Here is a 16398-nt window from a genome sequence, read left to right on the forward strand (position 1 = left end):
ATCTGCAACATTTGTTAATTTTTATTAAATAATAAATATAGATTTTAATTAAAAATAACAAAATGTCTGAATTTCTGACAAAAAACAATTTCTACCATCATAAATGGAAATAAAGAATCAAATTGAGATGGTGTTGTTTTATTGATGACCTTTTCCTTGAATAAGACCTTGAAAATTCTCTTACGCGATAATCTTTGAGTGCAATCGGAATTAAAATTATAACATATAATGAATAAAAAGTATACAAATTTTATTATTTATTTACTGATACTCCTGGCATTATAGGAAATAAAAATATTCTAATTTTATTGTTTGACACAAAATAAGTCGAAGAACAAACAGATAAATACAAATACAATTTCTACAGTTCATAATTTTTATTAGCAATATTCTTTTATATACACGGCACTTATAATACAAATTATCACAGAGATATCCAAACATGTTGGAATAATTTACGAGCATTAATTATAAATAATAATTTAATAATATAATTTATAACATTGACAACCAAGTTCTTTTTTATATAATTATAAAAGCATATAAATATTGAATCCTAAGAACTATCGTCTGAATCACTGTCTAATCTTTGAACTTTTCTGAACTTCTTTCTAACTAGTGGGCTTTCCCCATTATTTGTATCGTTTATAATATTCTTTTTGGGCGCTTTTCTTTTCCGTCTTTTTTCTTCTAGAAGCATTTCTGCCACTTCCAATTCTGACATGTCGTTGGCTTGCGTTAAACCGATGTGGGAGTCCACACAGAAGCTATCCTAAAACCACAATAAAAAATTTATTAATAAAACATTCATTAATGATTTACATGTATTTAATCAATGGAAACATTGATTTGAAGACTGGAAAAAACTAAAAATCTTTATCACATTAATGATTTTTTGAGACACCGTAAATTGGTGTATTCGAATTAAGTAATTTCTGTAAACAGACCATTTCATATGAGTCCTCTTCAACAAATTGCGAAAAAATCTCCTCATTGTTGAATTTCTTCGGCAATGCGGGTATCTTGAAGACACCTTTGACTGGGCTTCTGTAATATATAATTAATTTAAGCTCTTACTGACTGGCGATGGTGTATTAACAAATAATCTTAAGTTTCATCATTATCATTTCTTTTAATAAAATGTATGATCTTTCTGAGCTATTTATTCCAGATAAAATATTTCCTAGATATGGTTTACTGAGACAGAACCCTAAATTGAAATAGTTAGAAAACAGACCATTACAAAATTTTTATAAAATAATCTCGTGTTGTTTTATTTATTTAGGGAACTATATTATTAAAACCAAGGATTAATGATTACAACAAATCTATGTAAGTTGGTACTTATAAGTGCGTATAGTATTAGGTAATAGTGTTCAAAAGTCGCGTAAGCAAATTAATGCACTATCTCAGAAAATCAATAAATAATAAACGTAGTTTAACAAAATTAAAAAACACGATTTATTCGTTTATCGTGAGGAAACCGGTATGTCCAAGAATCAAAAGTTCAACGACATGTGACATCTGCCAACCCGCACTTGGCCAGCGTGGTGGATTATGGCCTGAACCCTCATAGGAGGCCTGTGTCCCAGCAGTGGGAACATATATGGGCTGATGATGATGAATTCACAACTCACTTGACAGACTGCAAGTAATGCGGCAACATATCAACACCGGATTCTTCATCCTCACACAGGAAATGTTCCAAGCTGCCCACACTACTGTCTGATGCGGAATCGCTCTCTTCGCCCGATACTTCCGCTTCTAGATCTAAGAACTCGTTGGCTTTACGATTCTTCTGGAAATTGGAATTGTAATAAAATATATTGCATTTTAATAATTACTAAGAGAATATGGTCTGTGACTTCTATGTATAAAAATTAATACAGTAAGGCACCGCTCGGGTGGACTTATGATTTTGCAGTTTTTATACTAATCATAATTTTATATCAATCAATCAGAAAAAAATGTAATAAAAATCGTTCAGCCACTCATAAGGTATATGTAGTGAAATTAAAACAATATCTAGACTAGCTTTATCCACGGACAAAGTGTTTACAATAATTTCTTTAGTTTGAGTATTATAAATATATAAGCTACATCACTGGTAGGTACCCTCAAAATCCATTCAGTGGTTTAATCTTAAAAGAGTAACAAACATACATTGGATGTATTATTTGTTCGTTCTTGTTACTACCATTCACTCATACACTTATTTTTATCATATATACATGAGTCGACAAGACTCAAAATGTCGGAGACTTAATTATAAATATGAGTATTTGATATATTTTTCGATTTACATTGTTGGGTAATTAGTTCTATCTATACTCACTTTGCGTACTTTATAATTTGATGTCTGCGTATTGGTCTTGATGAGAGCACTTTTCTGACTTCTGAAGTCGTTACCAACGAAATCGTCATCGCTGTCTTCGAGGCTTCCATTATTTCTATTACATATATTATTCATGAAGTTAATTTTTCGAGGTACAAGCTTACTGTCCTTTCGAAATTGTTGTAGAATTTCCAGATTCTTAGTAACGCTCTTTTTCTCATTACTATTAATGTGATTTTTATCTTCGTAATTGGGATTCTTATTCTCCTTTTGAGACAAAAATTTCGGTGAATGGACAACGAAATTTACATTACTGTCATGTTCTGTGTTTATATCGAATTTATTCGATGACAATGCAGCTAAAACTTTCTCACGTAAGCTCAATGACTTGGCGTTAGTTGCATCTAATTTCTGTTTTTTATTATTATTAAAATACGGTGAGGCTATAATTTCGTTATCGTCATCTTCAAATTTTCTTTTAACAGTTTTCGGACTCGTGTTTTGTTCGTTATTGATTGGAGACAAATTACGGGATTTATTTAATTCAATTTCTATTTCATCTTTTGAAGTTTTGTTACAAAATGATGTCTTATTATCGTTGTACATATCTACCGTCGTTTTACTAATTATAGGACTAATGTTAGGTTTCAAATTGATTGATTTATCTTTAAAATTATTTAGACTGTACTCTTGTGTAACATCATCGGAATCACTATCGCTATCTAAAATAATAAGACTCTCATGTTTTGTATTTTGTGTTTTATTATTTCTACTACGTTTACTATTATTTGTTAATTTACTTATATCTTGTTGTGTCATAAGAATAGGCGAAGAACTTCTGTCATCGATTTCTTTATTAGACTCTGAAGCTAAGTGAGTTCTTTTGAGAATGGAATTATTATTTCTACTACTATTAATCATTTCAACTAGCTGAGTTATTGTTAACATGCTTTTGTTATTGCTTGTATCTCCAGTTACATTCTGAATTAAATTGGATTTCGATGAACCTTCGTTTCGAACACATAAATCAGTATTATTTGACTCATCTTCAAGTATTAATTTCTTTTTAGCATTGCTTACAGGAGTAGAACTATTTAATTGTTTTTTCTTAGTGCTAAGTTGGAATTTTCGTGCTTGACTGCAAAGTATTGGAGATGTCGGTATATTGTCATTTTTTAATCTACCAGACAATATGGACGGACTTTTAACGTTATATTCTTGATTTCCTTTGTCATTTATAGGTTTGGGTACATTCGTATCACTAGCAATAACATCTTCTTCACTATCCAGTTTGATTTCATCATTATTACAATTAGAAATGTTTTTATCAATGTCAATATTCGCCATGGCGTCATCGTCTGAATCAGCAAAAATGTCATCGATGCTATCCAAACCAAAGAAACCGAGCGTATTTTTAGGGTCCTCAGCTTTTAAATCACTTTTAACCTCAACTTTTCCTTCATCGGGACTGCTATTTTCGAATATATCTTCAATATCACCGATATCGAAGTTGTTGTCTGCTTTATCATTAGTAACAACTTCTTTCTCTTCAACTGGAGAATTCGACAAATTAAAATCAAACTCTAGATCAAAATTTTTAGAATGGTCTCCGATGGAAATGTTTTTAATACTTTCATTTTGTTTTTTACTGATGTCTTTTATACATCGTTTAGCGCATTTGAGTATAGAATCTATATTTATTTCATCAATAAGTGAAAGATCGGGTAAATTAAGAGGTTGATTACTAAGTAATATAATAGGAGGTATACTTTTCCTTTGTGTCCTTCTCAAAACTTTACAGTCACATATGTGAGAACATATAAAACATTTTTTATCACTGTTAGTGATTTCTAAATTAAGATCAACCAGTAAGTTTATTAAACTAGTGGGCACTTTACCATCATTTTGTACGCCCAAATCATTTAATAGTTTCGTATAGTTTTTAGTAGACTTCGTAGCTGTACTGAACAGAGCTCGGATGTCGCCATCTCTTTTGTTTGGTGATTTATTTAGAGGGACTTTAACTTTCCTTTTAGTTTGTTTTTGTTTTACAGGGGAGGATGCAACTTTGACTATATTCTGAGTTGCGAAGTCCTGGGTATTGAATGCTGTAAAATCAGAAACATATCATTGACACAGTATAAATATTTCAATCAAAAATTACTAAATTTAACGAATTTGTAGATTATCTGTGTGATTCCACTTGCAATGTTTTTTTTCGATTATTTAAAAAAAAATATACATATAAATAATGGAAAGAACACAAACTAGGATTTTGTGTAGAAGGCGGTGCATCAAATCGTTTAGCGTCGCTACATTGCAACAACGACGTCAATATATCAGTATCCACAGAGTGTGAAATATTGACCGTCTGCTGTGAGGTCCTCTGCCATTCAAGCCATGTTGATAACTTGATATATTTGTTCTCTCCGTTACTTACATCCATGATAGATTCTGCAAGGTATTTAAAAGTATTATAACATTTTACCCATAGAGTTTTTAATTCATGTTGAATTTTACTCAATAATTTAAAAAAAGGAACATACTTTTTAAATAACATATATTTTGTCATCGCACAAATTTTAAGAATGTGAAAGCTTGTTTTTTTGAATGTTTGTCAGTCAATCACGCTGAAACTACTGAACGGATTTTGATGAAATTTGATATACAAACAGGAATAATAGTGAATAATAAAAAATCTATTCAAGATGATCTTTTAAAATATTCCGATCTACGATCAATATATTATGTTTTGACACCTTTATTTGCAGACCAAAGTTCCGTCGCTGGCTGCAATCTCTCAACTATAGAAAATCCTTCAGGAAATACTGTATTAAACTCTTCTTCTGTAATTAATTCATTAGTTTCTGCTTGCCTTACACAAGAACTACTGGAATTGCTTGTTGATGTTCTACCACACAGCATACTTTTTATGTCTTTTTGTCCCTGTAAGTAATAGCAGAAAATAAACATTATGGTACATTTCTGATAGTTAAAAGAAGTTACCCATTTATGGTTATGGTATGGTTTGGGTATACATTTTATAATCATGTTATGTATATTTCAAATAATGTTTGTCCATTTAATTTTAATATTATTTATTACATTTTTTTCCAAATCAGTTAAACCGTTTTACGTACGAAACAGAACACGAACAAAATAAAAGAATAATTGAATATCATAATTGTTTTCATGTGTAATATGTAACCTGCTTTGTCAAACAACAATCGGCTTTCCTTTTTATTGGCCTACTGTTTTGTTACAGAGTAATTAATATATTGCAATGTTCTTAATATTGCAATATAATTTGCTCTAAGGAATCTTTGTATGTAAAAATAAAACAAAATAATACGGCTGTACAAACCTTTTTAGCACCATCTGCATCCTTATCTTTCCCGCCATTTTTCTTAGCAACCGTGATGTGCATCTTGTGACACTCCGGCATGAAGTCGTGTGGGATCATGCGCGGGTTCGCTTTGTACAAATTGCTCTCGACTTCTTTGGACTGCAATATTTTGTCGTTTAACCCGTCCCTCTGCCGCATGCAGTCTATTAGAGTCTGTGTAGAATGGTTAAATTTTATTTATAAACAACATTCTTCGAGTCATATAAGTACAAAAATTACAAACGTTAATCAATGAAATTAAATCTTAGCAATATGTGAAATAGATCAGTCACCGTCATTCAGTTAACTATAAAAAACACTTAATAATGAATGTAAAATGACATATATTTTTATTGTTTACAACCAGATTAAAAACCCTCTCTATTTTAATTAGGTACTAGATGTGCGCCGCCGTTTTACTCACGTGGTACCTGATGTTGTATAGCATAAAGCCTTCCTGAATAAATGGACTATCTAGTACTGAAAGAATTTCTCAAATCGGACCCGTACATCATGAGGTTAGCGCGATTAGCCAACCAAACAAACAAACTCTTCAGCTTTATAACATTATTATAAATATTCATGAACCTAAGTTTGTTACCTGATGCTCCCTGCCCTCTGTAACTAATATATGCACTTGGCCACCACGCTCTCGACCCGTACGTCCGCATCTATAAAAAGGCAATATATTTTATGAAATTACCACAGCGCAGATTTTTTTAAGAAACCATCAAATTATACATGATTTATCGTTATATTAATAATTCATATTAATCGTTATCAACTCACCGCTGCACCAGGCGCACAGGAGAGCGAGTAGATACATCCAAGCACAGGATGAAGACGTATGTATATATACTAGCGCGGTTTCACCCGCGTAAGTCCATATCTCGTAAGAATATCGAGATAAAAAGTTGCCTATATGTTATTCCAGTTGTCCAGCTGTGTACGTACCAAATTTGATTGCAATCGGTTCAGCAGTTTTTGCGTGAAAAAGCAACACACACACACACACACACACACATCCTTACAAACTTTCGCATTTATAATATTAGTAAGCAGTAAGATTAGTAGGATTAGTAGGAAAATTAGATGAAATTGTAGTTATTGAACCGTTAGCAACTCACCGCTGTACCAGGCGCACAGGCGAGCGAGTAGATACATCGAAGCAGAGGATGAGGTCGACGCCGCCCACGTCGAGCCCCTCCTCCGCGACGCACGTGCACACCAGCGCGTTGCAGCCGCCCGAGCGGAACGCGCGCATCACGCGCAGCTGCTGCTTTTGCGAGCTCACCGCTCTGCCCTCCTTGCCTGCTGGCCCGAATTCTTTGTTATACCACTTATTGTTACGTTTCATTTTTAGTTGTACAGCATTGAAATGTTTTATAACTGAGATAATTTTAAAGAGGAAAAAAACTAAAAGAGTTGAATAAATTCGACTGTAGAGGCGGGATCACGGTCGGCCGAGAGATGACGTTGCTACGTTTTGGGAAAAAGACGCGGGTTCGAATCCCGCCTCGTGATTGATTTCATCTATTCTTTAAAAAAATCTCAGTTATTGTTAATACAATACAAGTATATTTTAATATACATAAATTACGTATCACATTGATTGTCCGCGATGGACTCCTATACTACTTAACCGATTTTAATCAAATGTGCAGATGATAGTTTAAATTAGATTATTTCAAATGACAACCCGGGCGGAGCCGGTGAATGCAGCTAGTCTTTATATAGCTCTTAGATTAACAGCACACATTTATTTATATTTTAAGCTTTAAAAACACTAATAAAACTGTATGTATGAATGTCGATTGGTACGCACCGGACGCGCCCTGTCCCACGAACATCTGCGGCACGATGAGCGGCCGACACTGCAGGAGCAGGCAATGTACCAGATTCACACTTTCGCGGTACTCACAAAATACTAAAAAAATAATCAATTAAATAAGTTCATTTTGAAGCGAATAATAAAATAAAAAAGCCGAACTATAAGATCTATGAGAATAATGTAAGCATATAAAACAATATTTTTTTTTTGATATAAATATTACGTAAATTTGTAAAATAAAATATGAGGGTAAATTAAAGTATATATACATACTAGCTGCACCCGGCAAACGCTGTTCTGCCTTACTCTTATCATTTAGGTGTATGAAAAATAGATGCTGGCCGATTCTCATAGATACCGGATAAATATGAAAAATTTCATCAAAATCGGTCAAGCCGTTTCTGAGGAGTATGGCAACGAAAACTGTGACACGAGAATTTTATATATTAGATTTATATAAAGCAGTTTTTCTAGTAATATGATATCATTATTATTCCATCCATACCTATGGCACGCGTGTCTTGTCCCTTCTCCTTTGCTTTTTGAAAATGGTCCATCATGATCTCCTTCAGTTTATGAAACTTTGGATGACCGAAGCATAAATTTTTTGGCATCTAAACATTAAAATGGCAGACTGCTTTAATAGTACAAACTTTCATAAGAAGTCGATCAAAACAATTTTATGCATTTTTTATTATTTCTTTTTATTTCAAGTTCTTTTTTATTTTAATTTTTTTTATTTGAAATTTGAAACATCCATACATGAGAAATTTTGAAGCATTTCCATGCTATAAAACTAAGAATTAAATTAAATACATCCATACATATAATAATCAAATAGCGACCTAAGCCTATGACATACATCCAAACAACATATATCCGATGGCGAAAATCAAGTCAATCATTCAAACAATCTTTTCAATTTTATATTATCAGTAAGATATGAGTCTGTCTGTTTGTCTGTTGAATAACTGAAAAGCTACTATTCTTCTTTAGTAGCTCTTGTCCCAATATTATAAGTGAGTATTTACAGGTCACTCCAGGTTGAGCCGGGATGAGCATACAGTATATAAATATATTAACAATCTGATAATACAAACCTCAGGCACTGTTCCATCAGGTAACATGCTTCTGTCCAAGGACAAAGGATTAATACCTAGGTCATCCCTCAATCTCTCCAAGAGTGCTGTGAGTGCATCATCAGACTGAATCCAAGATTTTTCAGGGTGTTCATCAAAGAAATTTAAAAATACCCTAGATCCATGTTTTATCAGGAGTTCCAGGCCATGATACAGAGCGATTAGAAGCGTGAAGTCTTTCATTATGATGTTGTGTTGCGGGTGTCTGAAAACATGCAATACAATACACTTTAATCATCACATATCAATGAGGATGAATAACAAATGAAGAAAGAAAACAAGAAAGGAAAGAAGCATCTGAAAGGTTAAATAGAATGTCTTATTGCTTATAAGTTATCCCCGCCAGGTAACTTTAGATAGGATTTCTTATAACTTAACATTAGAGTTGGTGTTTAAATGAATGACGAGTATTAATATAATAATATAGACTTAAAGTATCACTATTTAGTGTAATCAAATAAATCTTTATTGAGATTATGAATCTGCTTTGTTTTTTTTTTAAGTGCATATCACATACTACAGGCTAAGATTTGAAGTATTTTAGTTTGAAAAAATGTGCTTAACGAGCAAGGTTGTAGGCATCATTCCAAAACGGGAAAACCTATTGAGAACAGACAGTTACATAGCTCAGTTATGTATCAAGAAGTAATTACGCCTCAAAAGGTATCTTTACCCTTTTCAGTTTTTAAATATTTTATAAATACATGAATTTACAAATTATTTAAGTTTATTATTCTTAAAATAAGTAAAGAAACTCAAGACAAAATCTATTATAGTATCATAACAATAAAGTGTTTTAAACAAAAATACCTGGCTCCCCTCTCCTTAGTTTGGAATTCTTTATAGAGCATAACAATTCGTCCTTTGGATAAGTTTCCTAAATTTTGTGGCAATATATTAAACTGCTTCAGTCTTCTTGCGTAACTATCTAAAATCTGAAATCCAAATTTACTCTTAAAAGAAATTTGCTCTTAGAAATTAAAGAAAATACTTAATATTTTAACGTAATTTAATTAAACACGATTTTATCATGTATAAACCCTTTATGTTTTAGTCGGCAATGGAGCTGGTGGGTCGCCTGATGTGAATTTTACTACCGCCCAGGAACATTTAGAGAGGCGAAAGGTCCGCAGACCTTACGCCTCTAGAAATGAATTGTAAAATGTTACAGTTAAAATTCATTCACCATTACAACGCATTATCCCTAGTTATTAGTAGGTACTCGCTGGCCCATCATGAAGATGGTTATCATTAACTATTATAATTAAAAAATATTTGAAACACAAATTATATGACTAAATAATAGTGTAAAAACAGTTTTTATTTAGGAAAAAATAGTATATTCTAGTTATTTGTAACGAAAAACGGGTTTTAATGTTAACATGTATATTTTAATATCGCTAAACTTATGCAACGCATTTTGATGTGGGTGTTTTTATAGAGGAAGGTTTTAGCAGATCTATAAAATGTTAAGTTTCAGACAACGCGGGCGAAGCGGTGAGTAGAAGATACATACAAATTTGAACACTTACTTCAACATAGCGTTGGCGTAACTGTGTTAATTCAGGTCCCAGCTGAATAATGACTGTGTTAATTTTCCTTGAGTGACTGTATGGTGCTACATCAATACAGTTTTCACTTCTCAGTTCCAGATGTGCAATATTTAAGTTCTTCACTACCTAGGGAAAGGATCATTTAATCTATACTATAATATTATAAAGCTGAAGAGTTCGTTTGTTTGTTTGTACGCACTAATATCAGGAGCTACTGGTCTGATTTGAAAATTATTCCTGTGTTAGATAGCACATTTATTAAGGAAGGCTATAGGATACATATGTACCGCGGGCGAAACCGGCGCAGACGGCTAGTAAATATTATACCTAAAAAACATACACAGTACACATAACACATAGCAATAACTGTGTTTTAAGCCAAATCCACACAGGCTTTTCAAGAGTATATTCAGTTCTAAACTTTGTGTGATTATATTTGGATTTTTATTAATATGAAGAAAATGTTTATATTTTATAGAGCAAAAAAAAAATAATGCATACAAGATAAATATTAATAATATGGCTCTTCTCTACAGAAGCTGAGTTTCAAAACTAGTGGCCACAATTCAAGTGTTTCTATTATTCTTTTTAAATAACTTACATTAATAACATCCTCCACTTTACTCCCAGGAGTTGCGGACAGTGCAAGTATCCTATAAGTCTTATGACCCATATCATTTAAAGTAGAAATTATTTGACAATATGCATAATTGCCTCTTGCTCTATGTGCCTCGTCAATTACCAGACAACGAATTTTATCACCGGGACAAATGCCGGATTTCATATCATTATATATTACTTGTGGAGTTGCAAAAAATACTCTTTTGGATTTCCAATGCTGTTTTCTGGTATTCACATGCATGTGCCCTGAAATATTTTAACATTGTAAATATAGTGAGGTTATGTTATTATGAATGTAAGGTAAATTGCAGATAAGATTCGTTACTGATAACTCTAGAATTTTAGATTATCAATTTATTTAAAATTCAAGAAACAATAGGGTTTACCTTTGTATTAAAATATGCTACCAATAATTATATTATACTAATATAATATTATACAAAAGTTTGTAAGTATGAATCAATGTAGGGATGTTTGTTACTCTTTCACATGACAACAGCTTACCATATCTGTATGAAATATTGTACAGAGATAAACAGTCTAGATCAGCACATATCTATGCAACTTTTTACCCACCTACCCTTCAAGTGACCCATACGGTTACAGTTTGTTATTAATGAATATTGATTTATGAAATTAATTATATTATTTTAAAATACCTGTCATTTCTATAGTGTCTTTAGGGGGTAAGGCTACGATATTGTAACAGGCCTCTATCTGTTGGGCAACAAGGGGTCTCGTAGGTGCTGTGAATACAATCTTGCCCAGTGGATACCATCTATAAAAGTTGTACATTATAACTGCTGCTATGAAGGTCTTTCCAAGACCTGTTGGGAGGCTTACCTGAAATAATTTTCATCTTGTACATTTACTGGTTTATTTAATTATATCTTGATTGTACACACATTTTAGTATTAAACAATTTTCTTCACAAACATGTACATTCAATAATATGGCTAGAAAAACAACATGATTGAAAAATAATGTGATCACTAAATTATAATATTACAATATAATATATTAAAAACTTAAAAAAATGTATTATCACTACAAACCAGAGTGTTTTTTAAAATAGAAGCTCTTATGATGTTGAACTGGTAATCCCTTACTGGATAGTTTGTAGGATAAACCCATGTTTTGCCCGTTAACCTGTCATAGCCACTTATCTCTTCATCACAACATAGAGCACTGAAAAAAAAACAATTAGTGAATCTTTTTTTGGTTAGTGCAATGCAAATGCTGTATTATTTGCATTGATAGTGTATTTTTATTATGTTCGATTATCACCTTACCTTATGTTAAGCGAACTTTTGTTCGAATTTTTATCACGAAATGTTTCATCTTTAAAAGCCGAATTATCAAAGTTAGCGAGAATTGCGGAATCATCAAATATTTCATCGTCGTCGAAACCATTTTCAATATTGTTGTTGAATGTTTTGTTCATGATTTATTGAAATTTCATGTCATGGTTTATTTTAGTATTAAAAACATAATTATATGGATTTAAAGTATTTATTTAGATTAACGAGATTATGTCATATGTATTTATCATATCACTGGAATACACATAAATAAATATAAATAAACAACTCAAACTTTTAAATGCTTATAATTCTTCCCTCTAACTTTTTTAGTGGTCGCTTGTCAATTGTCATTTTGATAATTGATTTGTAATTTGTCAGAACAGTGACAGAACATCAACAACAATATTTGATCAGCAGACGTACTATATTACTTACTCTGTGACAACATCAAGTATTAATGTATTATTGTACACAATATATTAAAATTACACAATCAATAATGCTATGGTGCTTTATATTATATAATATATATGGCTACATATTCAAATTGATACTTAGTATGACATTGTTGTCTACACTCTGCACTCACTGATGTCTCTATTACTTAATCAGTGGTCTATATTCTTTGCTTATAGACTTTAAATTCTATATTTCTATCTCTGTAGATGGCTTGGCTTAAAAGTCTCGTAACCAAGCCATTTAATCTTTAAAAAAAAAGAAATCTGTTAGATGATTTATCAACAAAAATCAGCCGGTAAAAATCAGACACACAGTACTTGTATATATAAAATCAGATAACAATTAGTTTCAACGTTTATAACATTAAATATAGCTACAAAATATTAATAGCTATGTAAAATGGAACTAGAAGATGGTTTTGATGACTTGCTCGCCGAAATAACTGAACCTACTTCGCCGAAGAAAGTTAAGCAAGATCCTGATATCCAACCAGGTTTTTGTAATTTAACTTAGGTTTAAATATTTTTTTTTAACCTTTTCAAAGTTATTAAATAGCATTTGAATACCTTTTTTTAATTATATTTTATTTATGGGAACTTCTTTATTATAATATAAATAATATAAAAAATATTACTATTTATAGGAACATCAAAAGAAGGCAACAAATCATCAGCCTCTAAAAGTCACTGTGTCTTAGTCAATCAGAAACAGGTAAATTAAATATATATTATTCTTTCTCACCTCAGTGACATAACTTATTAGGTTATAGTATGTAACTTTTAACATTTTCAGAGAGGTAATCCATTACTGAAGTTTATATTGAGTGTACCATGGGAATATGATGATGTTATTCCTGATTATGAGATTGGTAAAACTATATGTGTATTATTTTTATCAGTACGGTATCATAACTTGAATCCAGATTATATAAATAACAGATTAAAGGAACTTGGAAAGAAATATGAACTAAGGGTGCTTTTAGTGCAGGTTTGTATATTAATAACTATTATTACAATGGAAACTGAATGACAGATCATGAGATTATAAATACTGTATGCATGTATATCATGATTATTGTTTACAGGTTGATCTTAAAGATCCTCATGCTGCATTAAAAAACCTAACAAGAATTTGTTTGCTAACTGACCTAACTTTGATGTTGGCCTGGAGCCCTGAAGAAGCAGCCAAAATAATTGAGAATTACAAAATATATGAAAATAAACCACCAGATACGATTATGGAAAGAGTTGAGAATGATCCACATCAAAAAGTAATATACGACTTTTTAATTAGTATCAATGTAAAGATTTGACTCTGAACAGCTTCTCTAAGTCTAACTTAAAAGCAAACATTTTGCTTACCTCACTCATGTTTCATTACTTTTTGAAAGTTACATTTACATTAAACATTGTTAAAAAATTACTGTTATTTTTTTTTTAGATAGTAAATGCTTTGTCATCAATAAAACCAGTTAATAAAACAGATGCTATGACACTGATAAGTACATTTGGAACTTTGGAAAATATAATCAAAGCAACAGAGAGGAGATTAGCAGACTGCCCTGGGTTTGGTGCGACTAAAGCAAAAAAGCTGTATAAAGCTTTGCATGAGCCGTTTTTGAAGAGTAGCCATAATAAACCAGATGTATTTGCGGGAGATATCAGTATAGAAGATGTTGAAAATGCTGAAAATAATGTAGATAGCTAAGAAATAGAATAGTTTTTTAATTATGAAATATATATTATTTATTCAAAAAGTTTTTTATATGTTGATAAATGATGTTCCGACTGCAGTAATATCAGCCCTAAATTTTTAAGCTTTAGTCATCACATCAGCAAAGTGTTGGACAGTTACATTTAAAAGTTTCTGTGGATTTTTAATAAGGCAGACAAAAATCACTAGTTAATACTGTAATTCTAATAAAAGCTAGATGTTTCCATTACTTATACAAAGCTTTGAGCAAAATTCAGTTTTAATTTGAATTTTATTTTACAAATAAATTCATTGAAGTTGTTACTTGTTTTCCGCTAGCGCGGCGCTGAACTAGCTAGTAGTGTAGTGCCGGCCGTGATAGCTGCCACCTTGTTATTCTAAAATGGGCATAAAAATTAATAAAAACGTGTAATCACAAATAATCGCAATTACCACCAGAATGCTGTATAGTGTAAGTTTTTCTGGCTCAATTATAATTCTGTAATATACATAGGTAATTATTCCGACTTCGAGCATTTAAAAGATGATTAGAACTTCAGTGGCCAATCAAAACGCTCAGTTCGTAAACAAACCCTTTCTCAGCAAGGTTTAAAAGCAAAGAATTCTATTCGGCCCAATTTCGAGATAATTGCTAAAAATACGAAATAGAGATAGGTTGCCCTTCTATAATGGATTAAAGACTAGATTAAGGGCTAGATTCTACCCGAAAAGGGCTAAGGTGGCTACAACAACTACAACAATAACAAAATGCATAACGAGACTCTCTCGTTATACATTTTAAGTGGAGAAATAGGTGGAGTAGTGGAGTAGTTCACAAACAACAATTTTTGTAATTCCACAATTCAAGACATGTATTATCTTAGTCTCCCCGTCACCACATTCGCTGTAAAGTGTTCGAAACGTCGGGTTAATAATATAATGAATAAATCGAGTTTAAAATCCGTTAAAAAGTCTAAATCTCTTTAATTTCAAAATGTAAAATACTCACGTAAAATCAAACGCAAGAAAATACTACACATTACCATCTCTTATTTCACTTCCTTTCAAGTTTAGTGTGGTTTGGTTTTGGTTTGTGACAATAAGTACACAGAGTGCCATCCTAGGACAACCAAATCAAAATCAGTTCAGTGAGGGAAGTTCAACTCAAGCCGTAATCGGGCAGATCGAAGGAAGAATTATATTTCTCATTTTCAATATTAGTAAAAAATAATATCTTGAGAGTCCTACCTATATCGTATCGTATCGTATCTAATATTGCATCTTTTATTATAAAAATATTTCTGTAAAATTCGATTTATTCACTTATGTGGAGTGAATGATATGTTTTCACCACTTTTGTAACATCGCTGGTCATCTTTTAGAAGTCCGGTTTGGAAGGAGGTCAAACCGAATTTCTTAACATTGTCCTTTCTTTTCCTTGACTGTCACTGAATGCTTGTGTCATGACAATGTAGATTTTTTTTTCTTGCAAGCGCTTAAAACTAATATTACAACATAATTTACGGAATTAAGGTACAAGGCACTAACGGCGTATGTTAGTTAATTCCTACGAATATTATAAATGCGAAAGTAACTTTGTATCTTCTTCAGGCATAAACCACCAAACCGATTTGGATGAAATTTTGCACTAAAGTAATTTGTAATGAGTTATAGGGAAACCTGGGACAATTTTTTCGCGGTCGGAAGCTGGTAGTAGTAGTTGCAGAATATGTTAGTAGCTCTACGAATTTGGTTATGCCTTTAAAGTATCTGTGATAAACTATTACTCGAGAAACATATAATACATATCCACTTGAAAATAAACAGGAAGCTAGCTAGTATCAGTGTAGCAAGTTTTTTTGTTGCTTAATTGATTTAACGAAAGAGTTTTGCTGTTAGAATTGAACTATTTGTATTGGGAACAATTAACCTATTTTCATAAGTTCCGAAAGAATTTTAAAAATTTTCAAAAGAACTGCAATTAGGTAAGTGTTATTATCCGTGTAGAAACGTAGTTATATTAATTACGTTTACTATTCATGAAAATCGAAGGTAGTCTAGATAGATAAACAACTAAAG

General features: G+C 31.7%; 2 protein-coding genes across 2 annotated transcripts; one reads left to right on the forward strand and one right to left on the reverse strand.

The window, feature by feature from the left end:
* Positions 1-382: 382 nt before the first annotated feature.
* Positions 383-12499, reverse strand: LOC119840503 (Fanconi anemia group M protein homolog). Its single transcript, XM_038367143.1, has 18 exons — positions 12157-12499; positions 11920-12052; positions 11524-11707; positions 10845-11110; positions 10223-10369; positions 9501-9625; positions 8652-8895; positions 8057-8165; positions 7546-7647; positions 6848-7031; positions 6322-6391; positions 5700-5894; positions 5095-5281; positions 4604-4789; positions 2336-4443; positions 1638-1798; positions 948-1047; positions 383-772 (listed from the first exon to the last, which is right to left on the reverse strand). The coding sequence occupies exons 1-18, from the start codon at positions 12306-12308 to the stop codon at positions 557-559; spliced, it is 4869 nt and encodes a 1622-aa protein (XP_038223071.1). The 5' UTR covers positions 12309-12499; the 3' UTR covers positions 383-556.
* A 326-nt stretch (positions 12500-12825) lies between these two features.
* Positions 12826-14378, forward strand: LOC119840398 (DNA excision repair protein ERCC-1). The gene is made up of 5 exons (XM_038366995.1): positions 12826-13120; positions 13271-13338; positions 13420-13614; positions 13712-13897; positions 14068-14378. The coding sequence occupies exons 1-5, from the start codon at positions 13027-13029 to the stop codon at positions 14332-14334; spliced, it is 810 nt and encodes a 269-aa protein (XP_038222923.1). The 5' UTR covers positions 12826-13026; the 3' UTR covers positions 14335-14378.
* Positions 14379-16398: the final 2020 nt, after the last annotated feature.

This window comes from Zerene cesonia, chromosome 6 (assembly GCF_012273895.1).
Source record: "Zerene cesonia ecotype Mississippi chromosome 6, Zerene_cesonia_1.1, whole genome shotgun sequence".
NCBI classification, from domain to species: domain Eukaryota; kingdom Metazoa; phylum Arthropoda; class Insecta; order Lepidoptera; family Pieridae; genus Zerene; species Zerene cesonia.